Below are 22,807 nucleotides of genomic sequence, written 5' to 3' on the forward strand. Positions count from 1 at the left end.
TCTTCCATCCTCACTGGCTGTTTAGTCTCTCTGTCTCCTCTTCTGCAGCATTTCCGGAGCCCTGGGGGGAGGGGTTTGATGAAGACATTCCATTTAGAAGTGAGTGTTCCAAAGTCTCTCCCTCCCTGCACATTTTCAAGTTACGGATTCTGGAGTCTCCATGGAATGGGGCTACAGTATGAGTACAGAACCCTGCAAGTGGTCTGCTGCGTGACTGGAGCAGTTGTAGGAGAGAGAGTGAAAATTCTTACCCGATTCCCAGTCAGTGAGTCCATGGGGTTCCCCGGTAGAGAGGCTGCTAGGCAGAGGTGGGTGGCACAGAGATATGGGGGTGATGGCACAGGAAAGCTGGGTCCACAGAAACATGTGGCATAGTACCATAGTGTGGGAGGGCAGGCCCCTGCATGACGTCTCTGTTTCAGGCCTGGGGATGAAACTCCTTCCTTATGTTTTTAATATGTCTTAAGTCTTTTGTGGTGGGATCCTATTTCTTTTATTCTTTTTTAACTTATCCACAGCTAATATGTGGCTTTTCAAGGAATAGAAATATTACTTAGGGAATATAGTAACTGGCTGTGAGCTTATGCTAAGGGCTTAGAGCTCTTCAGCGAAATACATGTCACCATCCTGCTGATATGGCAGTCTTGCTTTCCTATGCCCCAAGTACATTTAAGATAAAAGTTTAAAGAACTGGAGAAAATGCATAACTATGGAATTTTGGTTACTGATGGAAAGATACATTTAGTACTATATAATTGTTAGCTTGTACTTAAGATCTCAAATACTAGCTATGTAAATGCGTTTAATCTTCACTTCTGTGTCGTAGTAGTATTAATACTATTTTAAACGATTGGCCAGGGAGACAGGAGAGTTCAAGTCACCTGTTCATAATCACAGTGGTAGCCAGGGAAATTCTGGCAGGCATGCTCCCTCCGGAGAACATGTTCATGAAGAACATTACACTCCTGCTGGAGTAGTCTTCCTTCCCTAACCGAGAGTGCTAAGTGTGAACCCCAGAAGTAGATCTCATTATTTTGTCTTTCAAGCCATCTCTGTATGGGACATTTCAGTTCTAAAATTGTATCACAGCCATTAACCTTAATCCAGAGAAAGTTTTTACAGTTGTGACTGCCTACTAGACCTAAGAAGCTATGAGAAACCAATTATTTCAAACATTTCAGAGAAAACTGAAAATCTGTATCCCAGAGGAATGTTCTTTGAAAGATGATGTCTTTGGGTTTCTGTTGTTGCAAAGAGACACCATGACCATGGCAACTCTTATAAAGGAAAACATTTAATTGCTGTGGCTCACTTACAGTTTGTGTTCAGTCCATTATCATCATGCTGGGTCCTTGGTGGCATGTAGACAGATATAATGCTGGAGAAATAGCTGAGAGTCTCACATCTACCGGGCAACAAGAAGTTAGCTGACACTCTGAGAGGTATCCTTAGCATAGGAAACCTCAAAGGTCACCCCCACTGTGGCATACTTCCCACAAGCCATACCCACTCCAACCAAGCTATGCCTCCTAGTAATGCGACTTCCTATGAGATGGGGACCAATGACATTCAAACTACCACAGATGCCAACAGGCAGAGGATGTGTGGTTTGTTTTGGCTGTAGGAAATACAGAAAAACAACTTCAGTAAGGAAATCTTTTCACAATTCTAGCTATAGCTGTGGCTTGCTCTCACAGACACCAGGTTCCTGATTCCCTTTAAAGCTCCCATGGAAACGGATTTTGCTTGGTTTGGGGTGGGTTCTCAACAGTTCTTTGAGAAAGCTCATCTCTCTAGGTCTCTGTGCACCGTTCAAGTCATTCAGTATAGTAACTGTTGCCAGACCTCTTCTGCACATTCTGATTATTTTCTGTGTGATAGGGTGGGCTTGGTCAACCAAAAGGTATGCTAGGTCTTGAGATTCTGCGGAAGTAGTTATCACATGTAGGAAGGAAGGACCCTTGATTCAGTTTATTCAAGTTTGTGCCTAGCGTTTGTTAATTTTAAAATATAGGAGCTCGACTTTAATACTTTCTATTTTACTGGCCTATCTATAAGATTTCAAGTATTTACAAAGTCAGATGGGTCTTTCTGAGCCCATTAATATGAGTTAATTATGACTTCCTGTACTTGGATTTTCAGCAGTAGCTTTTAAGTGCTATCTCAGAATTTTTAAATATTTATGGAATAATTTAGAGAGTGTCCTCAAATCAGAAGAAATGTGGGAATAAGATCAAGAGCTTTCAGATGTAACAAAGATGTAATCGAGTGTGCGTACTTGTTTATTCATTTTTTTGTCTACCTCTTCATTAAGTATTTATTGAGTGTCGAATACTCTTATAGAAACGTAAAAGTTTATAAGACTGTCTCTGGGAATGGTGGGGGAATAGATGGGCACTTACAGTATTTGCAGTGTAGTGTGATAGTGGATGCTACTGTAACAGGGTTCAGTGGAAGGAGCAGGGTCGAGTTGATCTTGGGGAAAACTGCAGAGAAGATGACTTTTCAGCTTTGAAGGATAAGTTGGAGTCTTGACTGGCAATTGTGAACTTCTACCCAGTTAGAAGTTTGTTTCCTAGATATGAACAAAATGGATTCCTAGTTGAAACATATAAACTTGGTAGTTAGGAAGCAATTGTTGATATCTTTAGATGATATTTGTGTGTGAGTAATATTGATTTATGTCACTCAAGTAAAATGCAAAATTTACAGAGCTAATTTATTTTATTTCATATAAGTGATTAATATTTGAATTAGAGCTAAATTACTTTTTAGTGCTCTAGTATGTATTTCCTGTGCACATTTTGCTTACTGCTTGTGTTAGTTTTGTGTTTCTATACCAAGACACTAGAGATCATCAGCTTCAGAGAGTGTGTATTTTGTCTTATAGTATGAGAGGTTTTCATGATGGCTTGGTCCTGTTGGTTTGGCCTATAGCAGTACAATGGCAGCAGTGTATGTCAGAGGGGATATTTTTGCTTCAGGATAGGTAGGAGGGAAAGAGAACAGAGGGTTCCTGAGTTCACTGAGTTCACCATGTACTCATAGTGACCTAACTTCTGCTAGGTCCTGTTTCCTGACAGTCAAACCTTTTGCTTCACCATGGGCAAACCAAACCTTAAGACACGTGTTTTGGAGACATTCAAAAGACAAACCACAACATCTCCTTGATTCATGTTTCCTCATACTTTTTTTTTGAGGGTTTTTTTTTGTAGTTATACTTTGCTATGAATCGTCAATGTTGGGATTAGTATAGATTTCTTATTCATTATGCAAAACTCATAATCACCCAACACACTCCCTGCTATGCTGTTATTAAAAATAATACTTTATTAATGAAGAATCGGTGGTTGTGTCCTATACCTGGAAGATAAGAAAGTAATTACTAATTTACTCTACAAGCATTACTAAAGCATTCATTCTGTTTAAAACCACGGTAAGTTCTAAGGGTTGTTTTGTGAATAAAATAACAATTTCTTTCTCCAGGATTTAATGCCTCTTTCAGTAACTACATATGTTAATAGACAGGTTCAGAATAATATGTGTGCCATGAAATTGCAAACTCTAGATCTGTAGGTATTTCTTGGAAAGACCACCAAATGAACTGTCCCACAAACTGAGAGCTGAAGATTGAATTGATATCAGTCAGGAAAAGCAGATGTGATAAATTCTAGATACAAGGAAGGAATGGCATGAGCATACATGTTTAGGTGACTGGGGTTATTCACTGCATCTAGATCACTTGTCATATGTGGAGAATGGTGAAGAGATTATTTGTTAAAGAAGAAAGGTTTGGGTCAAACCTGATATAAGTACCATGCTAAGATATTTGAAGATAATCTTTTGAGTGATGGGAAACATTGTGAGGGGTGAGGGTTAAGACTTGCTTTGTGTTCAGGAAGATAAAAATCATGGCAGCAAATATCTTGGAGTGTCAGGCATAGAGAAGCAGGGAAGATGTGAGCCCTGCTCAGGAGTTGCATCAGTGATAGAAGGATCCTGTACTAGGGTAATGGCAGTGTGGCTAGAGATACATTGATGAGGTGTAGTCTGCATGGGTTGCCTTGTGATTCGGTTTTGATTTTTACTAGTTATCACAGTTCATACTATTAGTCAAGATAACTTAAAGATTTCAGCTTACACAAATCGACATTTGACAGCAGTCACAATCAGTTTCTATACCCAGTAAGAACCCTCTTGCTCCTGTCTCTCCTCAGCTCTATTTATTCTTCTCAACTCCTCCAGACTTCCCAGACCCTCCTACTTTGCCCTTTGGGACTCAGAAGTTGTCTAATGTTTTCTTTCCTTCTTTCTCTAATTGGAACTTAGATGGTCTTTGATGGCTTTATTTTCCTGGTGGCTTCTTCCTTCAAAAGCTCCCTGGTCTTTTTCATATGAACCGTCAGAGTGTGCAGCCTGTTGCATTCCCCTTTGTTGGTCTCACGTGCCGGTCTTCCATCCTTTTACTGTTTCACCGATGGCCTCAGAACGTGAGGTACTTTTCTCCTTTTTGACCATCATTTTTGCTAGCATGCTGCATCCACCTACCAGGCAGGGTTCTCAACCTGGGGTCTGTGCTTCACCAGGTTATCTGTGGAAAAACTTATGATATATTTAGAAGGTTTGAATCTTTATTTTTGTTAAACTTTAAGTCAAATTTGGTGTTTTTCTCTATTGTGAATATGGGGGGAACAATAACATCTATTAGTGCACCAAACCAAAAAAAAAAAATGAAAAGAAAACAAAGCCCAGTACCACAGTATTATCTATTTACCTGTGACCAACAAAATCAGATATTTTCAAATCATCCTAATGTTATTAAAATATTTCTAAATATAGATTATATTCAATATTTTTTTAAATTTAGACTTTATCTTTCATTTAGTTCAGTAATTAGAATATAGTAAAATGTGCTAAATATTTTAATGGCTCCATTTTACTCCACTTTCCTTATGATTTTATATATATAATTAATTATATGATATATTAGCATAACATGACATTTAAAGGTAATTTTGGCAGAGCTTCATACTAGTAATTTATTTCTTCACATGTCATGACATAAAATAAAGTTTTCTGTAGGTTTTTGGGTAGGAAAGTAGGAGCCAGTGTAGCATAATGGTTCTGCTTTGGGGTCTTTTGAACTCCTCATTGAGATGTTGGTTTGGGCTACTGCTGTCTGAAATCCTACAGTGTGAATATTCTTTTCATCATGTTCATCTCACAAGTGGGAGGCTGGTGTTGACTGTTGCTCTTACTTCCTCCCGCTGAAGGGTCTGCACAGACAGTTCCCTGACATAGGCTAGCTGTAGAATGCTTGATTATATGAGTCTGATTTTCAAGCCATTAAAAAAGTTTTGTGAGCATAATTAAGGATGTTCTTTATTTAGCAAGTTTAAAAAATGTGAAACTTAAATATGCACAAAATATTTTAAGTTGATTAAATTTTTTTGGAGGGGTGGTAGTAAATTTTCAAAGGAGACTTTGACTAATTACAAAATTCATAAAATGTATATTACTGGCTGGCAAAGTCCTCTTGTAGTTTTGAGGATATTGAAGTTAGCATCTAGTAGATGTTAAGATTGTGCCTAAGATAGGGATAGTTTGCTTATCACACCTGAAGGAATAAATGGGTGTCTTTTCTTCTTATCGCATTATATTTTTGTGGGAGTGATATCTCTAGCATCTAGTAAGGGTGTCTTAGTCACTGTTCTATTGCTATGAAGAGACACCATGGCCAAGGCAATTCCTTATAATAGAAAATTTTAATTAGGGGCTTGCTTATAGTTTCAGAAGTTTAGGCACTCACCTTTATGGTGGAGAGCATGGCATGTAGGCAGACATGGTGCTGGAGAAGTAGCTGAGAGCTACTTCATGATCTACAGACAGATAGAGAGAAAGAGAATCTGGGCTAGGCATAAGCTTTCTAACCCTCAAAGCCCACCCCTAGTGACAAGCTTCCTCCAACAAGACCCCACCCCCTAATCCTCTTAAGCCTTTCAAATAGTGCCACTGCCTGGTGACTAAGCATTCAAATATATAAGCCTGTGAGTGGCATTCTTAATCTCACCATCACAAAGGTTCATTTAAGTGGGCACTCAATTTAGCTGCTAACTTATATTTTCCTATGGTTCTCGTTTCAGCCTCACATGGTTCTGTAATATACCACATTTCTACTGCCTCTCTCAAGCATGGGCAGTTTTCTCTGTTTCAGAAATCATCATTTGCTTCTCTCTGTTGCTATTTGCTTTTGAATTTTTTGAACATTTAAAATATTTGTTAAGTTAAATTTTAATTAGTTTTTTTTGTTAAACACTTTCAAAGATGATACTGTTTTTCAAATGATTTTTATAATGTAGGAATTCTTCATTTATAACTTCAATACATCCACCAGTTGAAATTAATGGACTGCTGTCTATCAGGTGCTATTTTGCAGGTTGAATATTTACCAGAGACTATAATATTTGTCTTTTGGTATAGAACAAATGGTTCCCAAACTTAGTGGCCTTTGGGTCATGGTTTTGGTTTAGGGTCTCATGAAGCTATAATGTGGAGGTTTGCTGGAACTATGGTGATCTGTAAGATGGTCACTCATGGATTGGTGTAACTAGACATCTTTATTTGTTGGTAAAGTGTCTTAGCTCTTTGTCCATAGACCTCTGTGTATGTGCTTTTTGGGTGTTCTTGGAGCAGGCTTTCCTGGACTGCCAGTCCCCAAATCATGGCAGGGAGACTTATTATTAGTTATGAATGCTTGGCCTTAGTTTAGGCTTCTCCCACTAGCTTTTATAAGTTACTTCAAGCTGTTTTTCTTCATGTATATTTGCCTCAGGGCTTCTTACCCTTTTTTCACTGTGTGGCCTCCTTTCCTGCTTCCTCCATGTCTGTGTGGTCTCTGATGTCTTCCTCCTTTTCTCCCTTGTTTTCTCTCAAACCTGGATTCCTCCTCCTACTTACCCTCTCTGCCTGCCAGTCCCGCCTGTGTGTGTAGTCCCTGTACTGTGTAGTGATTGGTCATTCAGCTTTTTATTAGACCAATCAAGTGCCTTAGGCAGGAAGGTGAAACAAATGTTAACACATCTTTATAGTTAAACAAATGCAGCATTAACAGATGTAGCACACCTTTACACAGTTAAATATTCTGTAACACAAACAAATGCAACACATTTAGCTATCACTGCATAGCTAAAGTCATTCCACAACATCTTCTCATATCTGGTAGCTGGCATATGCCAGAATGAGTGATCCAAGAAGACACAAGGCCACTTATGATCTGGTGCTATCAGCCAGAATTTATACTTTCCACAGTTTTCTGTTGGTCACACAAGTCAGAGGATCACAATGTGCAGCTTCAGAGACTCAGTACACAAGGACTTAGCTCATGATTGATCTAGCAAGGCCATTATATTATAGTGGGAAAGAGATAGTGCCAGTAGTTCTCAAATCTATGATTTGATAACATAATTTCATCACTAATTTGAAAGGACATGAGAATATAATCTGTGTTGAAAGACAATGGGGAGTGTCCATGTCTAGCATTGGAGTGCTGAAGAATGGCTTTTCAGGCTTTTCCACTTGTGGCTGAAAGGGCTAGCAGTTTTGTTTCCTGTTAAGACATCTCTGTAACAGGTACTGTCACTAGAGTTTAGTAAGTGCCTTGGTTATGGTAACACAGCAAGCTGGTGGCTGGCAGGATTCCGGGTTCCGACTCTGGGGCCATGGTTTTAAGCAGCAACTCTTTGAGTTTGTAATAATGCTATTGAAAAACCCACACTATTTTAGTTGGTCAATTCCCTCCTGAAATCTAATTTAAAATTGCATGAAAATTGATATATTATTTTGAATAATGTATTTTATATTTCAGGTGTATATTCGGGTAAAATTGATTTTATTTTTAAATAGAGTTTCTAGTTGCTTATTTCTCCTGGATACCATGAAAACTTTAACCTTCTTCTTGGTTCTAAGGAGCGTTTCTAGCCATATATAAACTTTCAAAACTAGTAAAATTGTTAAATACCTGAAAATTAACCTGCCCTTTTAAAAAAAAAAAGCTGTTGACATTTACAAGGCTATAACAATGAAAACTTTAAATAATGAGTTTTCACTATTACCATGTTACAGCTGAAAATCCAGTAGTTTTTTTAGAGTCTTTTTTGTTTAATTAATTTATTTAAGCTGTCATTACTGATTATCAGTGTGATTACTCAGTGTGAGATAATACTCAGTAGGGTGCTCATTTAACTTCCCCTGAAGATAAGTGATATTAATTTATAAAACTTAGTACACCCCAGACACACGCAAAACCTTCTTAATTAAGTGTGGTGTTCTACCTCTAAATTGCAGTGTAAAAGAATTCCCTCAGTTGTGTATGTTTAATCAATTCTTCAACCAATGTGAACTGCTTGTGTACTTTACCTGCCTAAGTTGAGTTTTTATTTTGACTTTAAGGGGAGAATTCCATATAAATTATCTAATTTTTATATAAAGATAAAAATACATAAATTGTAGAAGACAAATCTTCCTCAGCCAAATTACAAAATATGCTAGTAGTCAACTTGCTGTCAGTCTGATGTCAGATTGTCAGTCAGTTTCTACCATCATTTCCAAGTACAACATATATTTGAAGTTTAACTATGTGTTATTTGTGCTGTGTTTCAAAAGCAAATAGTATGTACAACCCCATGAAAGATAAATTAGGAATGGCTTGATTTGTGAGTGAAATCACTCTAGCATCATTTGAAAAAAAGGAAAGTTCCCAAAATTAAGCATAATAATTGGATCGTCAAGATCACTTAGATTTGGCTTTGTAATAGTACTCAGATTTTGTGCTAAGTATTTATATGGAATACTTAATAGAGCATACCTGTGCACGCTTATGAGTTTTTACTTGAATCTTGAGATAACCAAAAGTCAATGAATTCTCCCAGAATAGAAATAAGAGATTTTTAAAAAAAATATTCTTTTTGCTTTACAAAAATCTATCTGTCATTTGTATTAGTTAGGGTTTCTATTGCTGTGAGAAGACAGCATGACCACGAAAAGGCTTATAAAGGAAAATACTTAATCGAGACTGGCTTGCAATTTTAGTCCACTATAGTCATGGTGGGACATGGTGGTGTGCAGGCAGACATGGTACTGAAAAAGGACCTGAAAATGTTACATCTTGATCCACAGACAACAGGAAGTGAACGGTATCACTGGGTGTAACTTGAGCATAAGAGACCTCAAAGCCCACCCTGGCAGTGACACACTGAGGACATACCTACTCCAGCAAACCCACATCTCCTAATAGTACCACTCTGAATGTGGCTGTTTTCTTTCAAACCACCACATTCTGTCTGTCTGTCTGTCTATCTCCGCCCACCCCCCCGCCCGCCCATCCATCCATCCATCCATCCATCCATCCATCCATCCATCCATCCATCCATCCCTTTTTGTGTATGTGTATGTGTTTGTGTGTAGGTACCATGGCCTGTGTGTGGAGGTCAGAGAACCACTTGTGGGAGTCAGTTCTCTCCTTTCACTGTGTCGGTTCAGGGGATTGAACTGAGTTCATCAGGTTTGGCAGCCCTTTGTCCACTCAGCATTTCACCAGTCCTGGCTCTTCTTATACTTTGTCTTTCATGTTTTTAATTAAAGAGAATAAATAAAAAGATTACATTAAAAGCATAAAATTCTGATCCTTTTGTATTTTGTATTATTATCTTGACCTTTGTAGATTTAGAAATAAGAAGAGGAATGTGCTCATTTTCCTAATTTTGCTATTGGCTAGTTATAGCATGGTGAGGTGAAAATTTGCTTTTTCACTTGGGCAAATTGGACCTTTCCCTAAAGCTCAATTCTAAAGATTCAGGGTAGATGTGCTAATTTTGCTTTATTGTTTCTATAAATTTTGTTTACAGATACAAAAGTAGTTTCATTACAAACATATTGGGTTGAGTTTTCTTTGTGCTGCTTTTTTAGTTTCCTACTATGCAATTTGTTATGCTAGTCTTCTATTTAGACATGCATGAGTTTACCAGCATCTGTAAAACCACCTGGCTTTCTTTCTTTCTTTCTTTCTTTCTTTCTTTCTTTCTTTCTTTCTTTCTTTCTTTCTTTCTTTCTTTCTTTCTTTCTTTCTTCCTTTTTGTCTTTGTTCTTCATTTTTTTAAAAATTTATTTTACATACCAACCAGTTTCCCTTCCCTCCTTTATTCCCACTCCCTTCCTCTGCTTCCCTTCTAACCTCTCCATCCCTAATCTACTCCTCTTCTGTCTTCTGTCTCCATTCAGATAGGGTAAGGCCTCCCATGGGAGTCAACAAAGCATGGCATAGTAAGTTAAGGCTCCCTGCTGCATCAAGGCTGAACAAGACAACCCACCATAGGGAAATATGTTACAAACAGCCAGCTCGTGCATCAATCAGGGACAGGTCCTGGTCCCACTGCTAGGGGCCCCACAAAAGACTAAGCTACACAAATGTCACCCAGATGCAGAGGACGCAGGTCAGTCCCATGCCAGCTCCCTAGCTGTCTGTCCAGAGTCCCCGCTAGTTCCCACAAGCTCAGATCAGCTGGTCTCTATGGGTTTCCCCATCATCTTGGCTTTCTATGTGGATTCTGGGGATTGTATCGCAGAGCCTCTTGATTGTGCAGCAAGTGCCCCAGCCTCTGGCAGTCTAGTTTTTACGTTTCCCACTGACCTCGCAAGTTCCAAAATTCTGGGATAGCTTTCTGTTTTAAATCTGATGCCCATTTTTGGGGTTAATGTTGAGTTGTCTTTTGTTACTAGTTCCAGTTGACTCTTGTGTTTCTTCAGGAACCTATGACCTGGTGAGCTGTGCTTAGCCTTCAGAAAGCAGCTGTCATGATCCTTTCCAGGCATGGGTGTGTCATGGACATTTCACTCAGGTCTTTCCCTGATCTGTATCATAGGAAGACAGTTGCTGAAAGCCTTTTGTGTCTCATGCAAGATGTCACTCTGTTTCTGCTTTCTCCAACCTTTAGCATGCTGCAGATTTGGATAAAAAGGAATTGGGAAGAGCTGTTGGGAGATTTGTCCTCTGGGGTCTTCTGAGAGAACTGATGGTTTTCTAATCACTCAGCCAGAACCATGCAGCAATCAGTATGTTATTGAATACCCGCCTGCTGTTTATTTTCCTGTCCCTGACCCATGTTGGAGGACAATAAGGATATTTTTGTAAACTAAAACTAATGGTCATGAGGAAAGTACTTATGTTACCTATTAGCATTTCATTTTTTCCTGCCCTCACCTTCTGTTTCAATTGAAGGAATATTTTCCAAACCTTATTTCAATTACTTAATGGAATATTCAACTTGAATTATATGCCTTGATGTAAGGCTCAAAAAGAACAAGGCTTGTCCCTAGAGATACCTAGAATGTTGAACTCCATTCACAGAAGTGGGGAGAGAGACAAGCTTTCATAGTTTCCGGGAATATTTTAATTCAGTTTTGAAATACTGTTGAAATGAAACAAACTTAAGAATGTCACTAGAAACTTGCTGAGGTTAGACATATATCCTTTTTGTTATTTATAATCCCTGATACAATGAGAGCATTGTTATGGAGTAGTAAGGGCACACTGACAAGAAAAACCATTCATACATACCCACTTCATGTTATCTCCCTAGTCCCCTATTTCCTGGTGCCTTTCCCTTTCAAGTAAGCCCTCTTTCCCTTTTTTGTGTCTTCAGCTTTCAGATGAATTGAAAACACAGCAAATCTCTTTCTGTAGCTTTTGTAGTTTGTTAGGATGTGAGCAATGGTGTGTTGTAACTACATTTTAAATCATTCAGTGGGTAAGTTAGTCTTAGAAGTTTAGCTCATGTCAAGTAGACTGTTTAAGTACAATGCATAACACTTTCCCTAGAAATTATCTTCATAGACAATTCAGAGGCATATTTTGAATACAAATATTATTTCTACATCTCATTAGTTGATCTATTTCTTTAGTAAATTAGATAGTACCATAATTGAATTGTATTTTAAAATTAAAGATTTCTAGGTGTCAGTTTGCTTTCATAGTCCTACAGCTCTTTTAATAGGATTTTCTGCAATAATAGAAATATTCTGAATGTGACTTTACTATTGTGGCAACCACTAAATACATATGACCCTCGGGCACCTGATATTTGACTGTGCAGCTAACGAACTAGTCATTTAACTCAGTAACCATATGTAGCTCATTCTACTGTAATGCATACCATGCTTCTGTAATCCACACATTTTTAAAAAATCATTGATTTATTTGTGTATATAGGTGGATGGGTCAAACTTAGATCATCACTGCTGGTCAGTGCCTTTACTTAAAGCTGAGCCAATGTTGTTAGCCCCTATTCATGTTATAGTGAAAACAATAGGTTTATATTAATACCAATGCTGAAAATTTATACAATCATTGATCATGCTTTGAATAACCTTATATTCTTGAAGTCTCCCTTAACAGTTTGCCCCCCTCCCTTTTGGGTTTTTCAAGACATGGTTTCTCTGTGGCTTTGGAGGCTTTCCTGGAACTAGCTCTTGTAGACTAGGCTAGTCTCGAACTCACAGAGAGCCGACTGCCTCTAGGATTAAAGGTGCGTGCCACCACCGCTTGGCTCAGTTTTGCCTTTTTGATTTTTGAAAGTTTTATGTGTCTTGACATAGGAATCTAGGCTCTTTGTTTGGACAAACAATTTTGAATGAATGGATAATTAGCTTTCTAGACTAATATTAATGTATTTTCAAATAGCAGTCAGCTGTTTAATCTTGTTATAGAAGACATTCTGTAACAACAAAAGTTGAGCTATCTGTAGCAATCCAAAAAAATTAAGATGTAGACTGGAATGAGCAACAAGTGGTGTTACTAGGTGAATAAGCTGTGGAGGTATTATAGTCCAAAATTTAAATTCCTAACCCATGTCCTGTTGTGCCCCTTTTTGTCCTCTGCTAGGGGACAGTCAGCATAAGGGCACTGGACAAGGGCAGGGGCTGACTTTCAGGGCAGGACATTAACAGTTGGTGCCATCACTGCTAGCTGACTTGCTTTTTGAAACTGTTCAGGTTGCTTATTTGTAAAACCTAGGTCATCTGGCATCAGAATCTTTAATGTAAAATTTTGTGACTTTTAAAATCTGACAGACTCTTGAAGTTGAATGATTTCCCATCTGCCTTAAAATAGGATTTCTGCTGGAACCTTTTCAACACATATTCAGTACTTTTAATTTTGATGGTTCTGATTGTGACTCATTTGACGAATCAGTGACAGTGTGATTGACCCTGCACTGTTTCCTTGTTTTTGGAACTAGATAACTGTTGATGCATGATGAGATATTGATTGTTTGCTATTTTATCTTTCTTCATAGCTGGACAAATTTGCCAGCATAAGAATTCCAGGGAGCAAGAAAGAGAGACCTCCTCTTCCCAATCTGAAGACGGCATCTGGAAGCAGTGACCGCTCATCGGCAGCTTCAGAGACAAGGGAAAACATTCCCAAGCCACTATCTGAGAATGAAGTCTTAAAACTTTTTGAAAAGATGATGGTAAGAGTTTTTGATTCTTCTTTGTATTTCCATCTTATCCAGAATCTAGTAACAACTGAAGTATCACGTGCATCCCTTGATCTTGAATAGATCATGTGATCGAGTTCATTGGCTCTTCAGTGTTTGTAGTGCTCTCTTGTCATCGAGTGTTCCCGGTTGTCCTTGTCTTATTCCCAGCTATCAATGTTTCTGTGTTGTTTATGGCACTCTATCAGTTATGTCAGTAGAACTGAACCTGGTCCCTTTGTGCTTTGCCTTTTCTTGTGGAGATACATGGTGTCATTTGGCACCTTCTCCATTTGTCTTTAACTGTGAATTTCTGATGGATTCAGCCCTGCTTTTTAATATAAATGAGTTGATTAGATCAGGAATCCTTATATGTTAAGTATGTTCAAACCATTTACTACAAAATGCTGATTTTATGTAAATTGATGGTTATTTATATAGTTGCTACTTTCAAGTTTCATATCATATATTATGAATTAAAACAAATACTTGAAATATTACATAAGCAATGTAATATTTAACAATTTAGTTCTCTATAAATTCAGAGAAGCAAGAAACTACTTGGGTTTTGAGATACCTAATTAGCTTCAGGGAAAATACAGCAGACAGCATATTGCACTATTTTTGGGAAATATGCACAGAAAGTCAGCCTGGGCCAAATGGCAGTTAGGATGTTGATAGGCAGGAGATAGAGAGGTCTCCTGTGATGGAGGGCACAAAAGTAAGAAAAATTGTGGAGCTAGTCTCTGAATAACTTCTAGAACCTGTGAGAGGTCATAAAAGTTAGATGGGAAGATAACATACTATGAAAGAATTTTCTAAGTCCTTCTGAGGTGGTGTGTGTATTTCCAATCATGATTTATTTGGTATATGTCTGTTCTTTTGTCTATCAGTTTTGGCAGCTTCATCTACTTTCAGGGAAATACTGCATTTGCTCATTAGTTTAGGGTCTAATGTGAATGTGAAATTTAGAGACTATTAATAGCTCTTTGTAATTGTTCATCAGGAGTGTTGTATTTGTATTACATTGCCTTACTTTTTTTTTTAAACACAAGTATTCAGTCTAGTGTTAACACCTAGAGCATCAGAAGACCCCAGAAAGAATAAAAGCCCAGTTTGTCTTCATAGAATTTTTATTAAGTGCTAGTGACTCTGAATATATTTTTAATGTTTATTACTTGATTTGCACAAACTCTAGACTTTGGGAAACTTATCACTGTTATGCCAACTCCTGATGAAGTGTTACTTTTGGTTTTTACCTATACATTTGGAATTCCTTCCCTTTTGACACTATGAGCTGCTGTAATCTTGGCCAAGGATAAAGAATCCTCTTTTTGCTAGCCTTTGCCGCCAGTAATGAGGCTTGTGTGAAGGTAACTCTCTTCAGTATGACCTTTGCAGGCTTGCAGTGGCAGAGGGCCCTTTCCTTCCGTGCACTGAACATGTACCTTAATTACCTGTGAAACTTTGGAATGGTACAATTATGGCTCTTCTAACTACATTAAAATTCTCTTTTAAAATTATAATTGTGAGTACCATCTGAGTAAGTAGAGAAAGCAGCCTATTGCTGTTAAACATTACAGAGAACACATTTTATGATCACATGCAGTGAGTTAAAAGGACAACCATCCAAGAAATACTGAATATAGTTTTTACTGTTCTTTTTGTGACTGCCGGGATCACTTACAAGTATAGGGAAGTATGTGCAGGTCAGTTGGATCTCGACAGTTTGAAGTGATTCAGGATGCTTGATGAATAATTGGTCTAGATCACTTAGTAAATCTTAGCCAAATCTACTTCGTAATAGGTCTTTTTAATGAAACCTTTGTTTTATTTAGCGGAATTAGAGTGGAAGTGTTGCTTTGTTGGAGCTTTTAAATCTGCAAAGGATGAGTCATTCCTAAGCTTTCTTCCAAACATTCAGAATACATTCTGTCCTTCTCTTTCTGGATCTTTGATTATATTAGAATACTTTCATGTAAAGCCTGCTCTTGATGCTGAAGCTGAACACTGAAGAAACTGAGGAAGTGTCTCTTGCCTTCTGTAAATGAGAACTGGAGACATTTTGTCTTGCCACTATTGTTTGTTTGCAAATTTAAAGTTGATTTTATGACTGTGGAGGAAGCTAGACTTACATTGAACTTGATCTATAGTATTTTAAAGTATGAATACAATGTACTTTGATAATATTCACTGTCACCCCTACCTGTAATTCCTCCCAGATTCACCCCACTGCTGTGCCCCTTCCCAGCTTCATGCCATCGTATGTCTATATATCTATACTTATCTATGCTTATATAGCCACATAAAATATTTATATTATGATAACTGCATAATGTATATATTTTTCACTCAATCCCATTTGAGTTGCTCATCTACTGGAATGTTGAGAACGCTCAACGTAAAAATATCCTTCTCTTTCCCCTAGCAGTGAGTTATTAATTGTCAAAAGCTCCTCACTTAGGGATGGGGCCTCATGAATTTCTCCTCTTTCCTTGCTGGAATGGACTGGCTTGATCTTAAAGCTCTGGGCAGGCAACCACAACTACTGTGTGTGGAAGAATGTATCAGTCCTTTCATGTCCAGAAGACACTGTTTTGCCTAGGTCCTCCCAATCTTCTGACCCTTGGGACATTTTTGTTTCTTGAGCCTTGAGTGGAGAAAGGAGATAAAGATGTCTCATTTGTGACTGAGAATTCTCATTAATAAAAATATTCCTGATAGGAACATTTAATAATTTTCTATGCTAACCTTTTGGCATTTGTGCTTGCAAAGGTTTTATCATATTTAAAATTTATATGTAGAGTCTTTGTGTCACGATTGTGCAGTTTTAAAAACAATTATTCCTATTTACCAATTATGGAAAGTATTTAATTTGTATAAGAAGTAGCAACTTTATTTTGAAGAACACTTGTTTTTCTTCCTCAAGATAATCCTCTGAAATATTACAGACTTGATTATTTAATGAATGCAAAGTATAGTGTAGTACTTCAGCATTTTATTTTTGTGTAGAGAATTGATTTTCTGGTCTCATAATGGTCTAGTCTGTAAAGCAGTGGTGAAGTTTTAGTTATACATTTAAACTTTTTGTTATTTTATTTGTGTGCATATATGTGTGTGGATGCACATTCCACAGTGCATGTTTAGAGGTAGAGGTTGTTAGCCTTGGTTTCAAACACTCTTATTTGCTGAGCCGTCTCACTCACTCTTAGCTACATTTCCTAGGTGCTTCTGTTTGTATTTTGGTATGTACTGCACACCCATCTTGGTTTGCTGTGGATCTTAGATATATGAACTAGTTGTACTCACTCAATATCACATATACATACAGACTTGATATCTGAAATCAACTTTAATGAATACTCTTGAACTCTTTGTTGTCTGTGATGAAACTGGCTTTTTGAACAGCATGAACTCAATGGGTCCAACTGCAAGTGAATTGCTTACCACAGGCATGGCCTCTTAAAGTTAGCCCTTTAAATTTTTCCCCTTGTCTTCAAATAATAAAAAATGTTTAGCTTACTATATATAACTTACCATCATGAAAGACAGCTTATCTTTCATCACATTGCAAGCTTAATCTTTTCAGAGATGCCTGTAGGTGTTAGTGGTAGATGTATAGTTGCCCTCCCTCCTCCTCCTTACCTTGATTGAATCTGTCCTCTTCAGGATTGGACTGGAGTGGAGGACCAAGCACTTGTTACCATTGATGTCTGATGGGATTATCTTAGTTTTTGATATATTGCTGCTAAAACAAATCTGTCTGGATTTGAAACAACACAGATGCCATGGTTATGTAGAATCCAACCTGATTCTGTAGGCTTCATGAGGTTGAAGCTAGTGTCAGTTATCATGTTCACTTATCACTCATTTAGATTGTTGGCAGAATCTCTCTCCTTGATGTTGTGAAACTGAGGTCCCCTTTCCATGTTAGCAGGCAACACACTCAGTTTTCGAAGCCTTTCTGTTGTATACATCACTGAATCTGTGTCATGCTTAGAGAGTCTCTGACTTTTTTCTAATGTACCAGTCTACTTTTAGAGAAAGTTGTCTGTTTCAATAGTTCATGTTAGTCCAGGCTCACTCAGACAGCCCAAGAAAGTCTTCCTATTGTTGTGGGATGTCCTTCTGTATGCAGTGATTATGTTTCTCTTATTGGTTGATGAATTTTTGCTGATTGGTCAGTAGCCAGGCAAGCAATATAGGCGGGGCTACCAGATTAGGAGAATGCTGGGAAGAGGTACACAGACAGGAGCTGTCAAATAGACCCCATATAGCTACCCAAGGAGTAACATGCCAGAGCATTACCAGTAAACCTCAGCCTCATGGCAATACTTAGTTCAATAGAAATGGGTTAATAATTGAGAGAGCTAGTCAATAAGAAACCCGAGCTATTGGCCAAACAGTTTATAATTAATATAAGCCTCATTGTGTTTATTTGGCACTGAACAGCTGTGGGACCACGTGGGACAGAAACTCCATCATCACTCTATTTTGAGATTCATTGCTTTATTATATGTAGGTATAGTCCCCTTTTCATGCAGTATAAGGATTAGGTTGGTGGGTTCCTTTGTAGGTGCCTGTGCTACATATTATAGGCATAGAAGATTACAAGTGCTGGCATTTTCCCTGGTATTGTGACTCTGACTCTGTTTTCTTCTGTTGTCACCCACTGTCCCCATGTTGATCTCAGTCCTTTGTGTGGCTTCCCTTTTCCCCATATTCTGAGTTTGTTATACTGCATTTACCATTTGGATGTCGTAAGTAGGTGGTTCAGTTCTGATTCTACCTGGTAGTCATATTTCATTAATGAGAAGCCAATATGTTTTTAATTATGTTCAAATTAACATACTCTACCTTCTGCAGAGAATAGTCAACTCTGTATGCTTTTGTAATAGTTTATAATCTTGCACCTTTTCCTTTTGGTGTTGTACCTTGCTGATTGCAAATGGCTTTTTAATAATAAATCCTCTAAAGAATCTGTGACAGTAATTTCTGTTTTTGCTCTGGGCAGAGTGATGCCTCATTCCTGGTCCTGATTTACATCCTCTGTCTAGACTTTCTGCATCTTCTCTTCCATCTGTCCCTTACTTTCCTTACTGTTGCATCTGCCTCTCCTGTCTTATCTTTATATCCTTTGCTTTTTCTCCATACTCTTCCTGCAGTATTGGAGCTGTTCATGTTGTGTAATATCTCCCATATGCCTCCTACAGAAGAGAAGCTTAAATTAGCTATGCAAAAGATGTCAAATCTCAGCACATTAGAAATGGGATACATCATATTCCTTAAAAAATGACATCAAATTCCCGTTCCTTCTTTAGTTCCCTCTCTGGAAAGCTCCCCGAAACCTGAGTCATTCTTGATCCCATTCAGACATTGATCCATATTGGTCGACTGCTCTGGCCTTATTATCTTTGTATTTCTCTTCTATAGTCCCTCTTTGAGACAGTTATAATGGCCTCTTCCATTTGTTTCACCTTGGTTCTAGTTGAGAACTCCTTCACATTTCCTGAACTGGGATGCATCAGTGCCTTATAGATTTGTCCTGTGTTATTTGGATATCTGTAGTTTTACTAGCCTTATTGTCTAGTGTCAGAATTCTATACAGATGTGTATTGAATATATGAAACTTCCCAACTTTTAAGTTTTTTTTTTTGTTGAAATATCATCTTACTATGTACTGTTTGCTGGCCTGGAATTGCTATGTTGCAACCTGGTTTCAAATCCACTGAGATACATCTGCCTCTATCCCTAGGGCGCTTACCAAGCCAGGCAACTCCTAAGATTTATAAAGATACTCTGTTTCTCTACTTTAGACTGTTAAGTTAGATGGAGATTAGCTGTAATTGCTATTCTGCCTAGTAATACACAAATATTAAGATAGTGAAAGATTTTTCATGCATTCATCCTTTTTTTTTCATTTTCTCACGTTTACTGTTGAGAGGACGAACACTACGTAAGACAGATCATTTATCAGGATGCCATCATCAACAGACATTAAGTGAGTGCCAGTGATAACAGAATCATCCTGTCAATAATTAAATTCTAGAAATTCTCTCTAGAATTGTGTAGAAGAAAACAATCTAGTAAAGATACTTGAGAGAGTTACATATTAATGGAAATACTGTAATCACTTTCTTCTGGGCAGGTATTTATAAGGTTCTGTCATAGCATAGAAGAGATAGAAGAAAACACGTCTGTAAAATACACCATCTCCAGAGCTTATACTTGAAGTGTCTCCTGGCAATAGAGCTTAGGTGACTTCTTGTCTAATAATATATTGGCATTTTTATTGAAGGAAAATGAGAAAGATACTAAAGGTATTACATTTGTGTTGGAAATAGTATTCGGTATATAATAGAAATGTAAATGTACTTTTGTTGAGTGGTATTTTCCTATTTGCAGAATATTCAAACATAAGAAATAGTATAGAAAATAATACGGTGAAAACCATCATAGACAAAATTGAAGTCCTTTCATGTACTGCTTCCAAAACTATATCTTTCCTTTTTTCTTGTTTTCTACAGATGAATAGTACTCCTAACTCAGTAGTTTTCATTTTCATTTTTAGTTTGTAGTCTTCTGTATAGTAAGTACTAATGTGTATTAAACCTCTTATCTGTGAATTATGTGATAAGTTACTGATTCAATGGCCCATAGTCCTCTAATAGTTTAATGTCTATTTTCTATAAATAGGTAATACTAGTTCATAATCATAGTACATTTGTTCAACTCAGAGCACTAAGCAATTTCTGAGTTAATTCATAGACACAGTTTTTTACTGATAGTACTGATAATTTTTGTTATAACAAAATAATCTACTTTTGAGTCATGTAACATATTTTGCTGTCATGTATCATTTTTTCCTCATATTTTTATATTTGAAGATTCCAGTCTGGTTTATGTGCAGACTGTCCCTCAGTTTGCACTGGTGTTATAAGACTTGGAGTTTGGTAAGTCTGTTAGCTGTCAGCAGAGCCCCTTACACTTTGCATAATGATCAGAAGTTAACTGAAGTTAACTGAATATTTTTCACATGCATTGGTTTTTTTGGTCTATAGCTCTATGAATTTCCAACTTATGTCATTTGGTTCTTTTCTTGTTGGGTTTTTGTCTTCATTCTAAATTGTTCACAACTTACGAATAATCTCATGCCCAGTTTACATGTAATGCAGAAATTTTGTCTTAGCCTGAGGCTCGTTATTTCACATTTTTTGGTGTTTTGAAGTATAGAAATATTTCAATGTTGTCATATTTATGATTCATGCTTTGAATATATTATTGAAGAAATATTTATTTTGTAATAAACTAAAATAGTAGAGTTACATCTGTGTAGCACTGTTTATTGAGTTGTCTATTCTTTCCTGTCATTTGTTATCCTCCAGGATTGTAGATTAGTTATTGAATAGAATGTTGTGTGATTTGGTTCATTAGTTTGTCTAGCTCTACTTATTTGTTTTACTTTTTTATTTTGTCCTCCCTCCCTCCCTCCCCTCCCTCCCCTCCCTCCCCTCCCTCCCTCCCTCCCTCTCTCCCTCCCTCCCTCCTTCCTCCTTCTCTCTGTCTCTGTCTCTCTCTGTCTGTCTCTGTCTCTGTCTCTGTGCCTCTGTGCCTCTGTGCCTCTGTGCCTCTGTGCCTCTCTGTCTCTGTCTCTGTCTCTGTCTCTGTCTCTGTCTCTGTCTCTGTCTCTGTCTCTGTCTCTCTCTCTCTCTCTCTCTCTCTCTCTCTCTCTGGACAGGGTCTCACTATGTAGTTCTGAATTGTCTTGAGTTAGCTATGTAGGCCAAGCTGACCTCTAAATCACAGCAGTCCACTTGGCCCTGCCTCCCATTGCTGGGAGTAAAGGTGTACAAACTCAGTAGGATTATCTGCAGTCTCAATGACCGTAATGATTAGCTATATGTAAGACTTCCCCTATGTCTTACTTAGCATTACTTTTCTTATTCTTGGCATTTTCAGCTTTAGTAATAACTTAAAAATCAATTAAATACTATTTTAAACATTATGGGTTCTTCATTGGAATTATATGACTTTCTTTTACTAATTTAAATAAAATGGACACCGTTTTGTATTTTCTAACATGTAGGTATTGCATTTTTTAAGTTTTCTGTTTTCTGAGCAATAAAAACTCACAGTGCCTTCCTCAAATGTATGTTATTATTCATTTCTAGGCTTACTGGTAATATACATGTACTATATTTAATATAGTAACAATCATCTTTATAAAATAATAAAATAATTTTGTTTATTGACTTTGGTAGCCAGTAACTTTTCTGAACTCTTATTAGTTTTATTGTTATAGATTATTTCATATTTTTGTGTATTCAATTAGAATATCCTTTATAGCAGTTGTTCTCATTCTTTATTTAGTTTTTTACACTGAGTCGATTTGTATAATAAAAGGTTGTAAATTGTCTTGACTGGTGAGAATGTTTTTTACAGCTAAGACTTTATTCTTAACTTTTAAAATAGCCTGAGATAACTAGAAGCTGTTCTTACTGAAAATTACCCAACATGTATCCTGCCATCTAAAATCTTGCTGGTCTTAAATGAGGACTGTCCTGGGTAATCTAATGAGAACTGTGTTTTTTTTCCTCCTGTCTTCCATGGAGACAACACTGATGTGTCTTTACCTGATCCTAAGATAATATAGTAGAGGTCTTTTTGTGTTCTGCCCATTTTGTATTCTATTTAAACTTCCCTGCCCCTCACTAGACTGGCCCTGCGATAGAGTAGGTGCCGGACTCTTTTCTTCAGTACTGAATAAATGAGTACGTATGATACATACACATACATTTATGGAATAGATCACTTTTCCAAACTTTATCAATCACGTTTTATTAGGTTCTAAATGTCACCATAGAACTTGGCTTCCCTCCTTTGTGTTCAAAATCTCATTAATAAAGTATTGGAAGTGAGAGAAAGGCAGTTTTATTAGCATTGAGAGAAAAACACCAAAGTAGACAATCTGTGAGTCTTGGCAGATGCCAGGAGGAGGGGGAGACAGAGAAGGGGAAAGAGGGATTGCCTACCTTGCCTTTTAAGTTAGGGCCGAAGGAAGCAGGTGATGAAGGTTGCCAGGCAGCTACATGATGGAAAGGCAGAAGATGGCAGAAGGGTGAAAGGCCTCGGAGAAAAACTTCGAAAGCCTGGAGCTCCAGGGAAAGTGGGCAGGGATGGTGGCCAGCGTGTGAGCGACAAAGAGGAGAAAAAGAGGTTATGCTTCTCTGAGGAGCACAGACAAGCAGAGGAACTCTTCCTTACTCCTGTTCTCCAGA

The 22,807-nt window shown here is 37.6% G+C and overlaps 1 protein-coding gene across 2 annotated transcripts in view; it reads left to right on the plus strand.

Moving 5' to 3' along the window:
* The window catches only part of Diaph3 (diaphanous related formin 3), a 433,102-nt gene that overhangs the window by 43,500 nt on the left and 366,795 nt on the right, over window positions 1-22,807 (plus strand). For both annotated transcript variants that reach the window (XM_040754912.1, XM_040754964.1), the window contains one exon: window positions 13,347-13,523. In XM_040754912.1, coding sequence (XP_040610846.1) covers window positions 13,347-13,523 — 177 coding nt within the window. The remainder of the gene's footprint in view (window positions 1-13,346; window positions 13,524-22,807) is intronic.

Source organism: Mesocricetus auratus, unplaced genomic scaffold (genome assembly GCF_017639785.1).
Source record: "Mesocricetus auratus isolate SY011 unplaced genomic scaffold, BCM_Maur_2.0 Super-Scaffold_2245, whole genome shotgun sequence".
Taxonomy (NCBI): domain Eukaryota; kingdom Metazoa; phylum Chordata; class Mammalia; order Rodentia; family Cricetidae; genus Mesocricetus; species Mesocricetus auratus.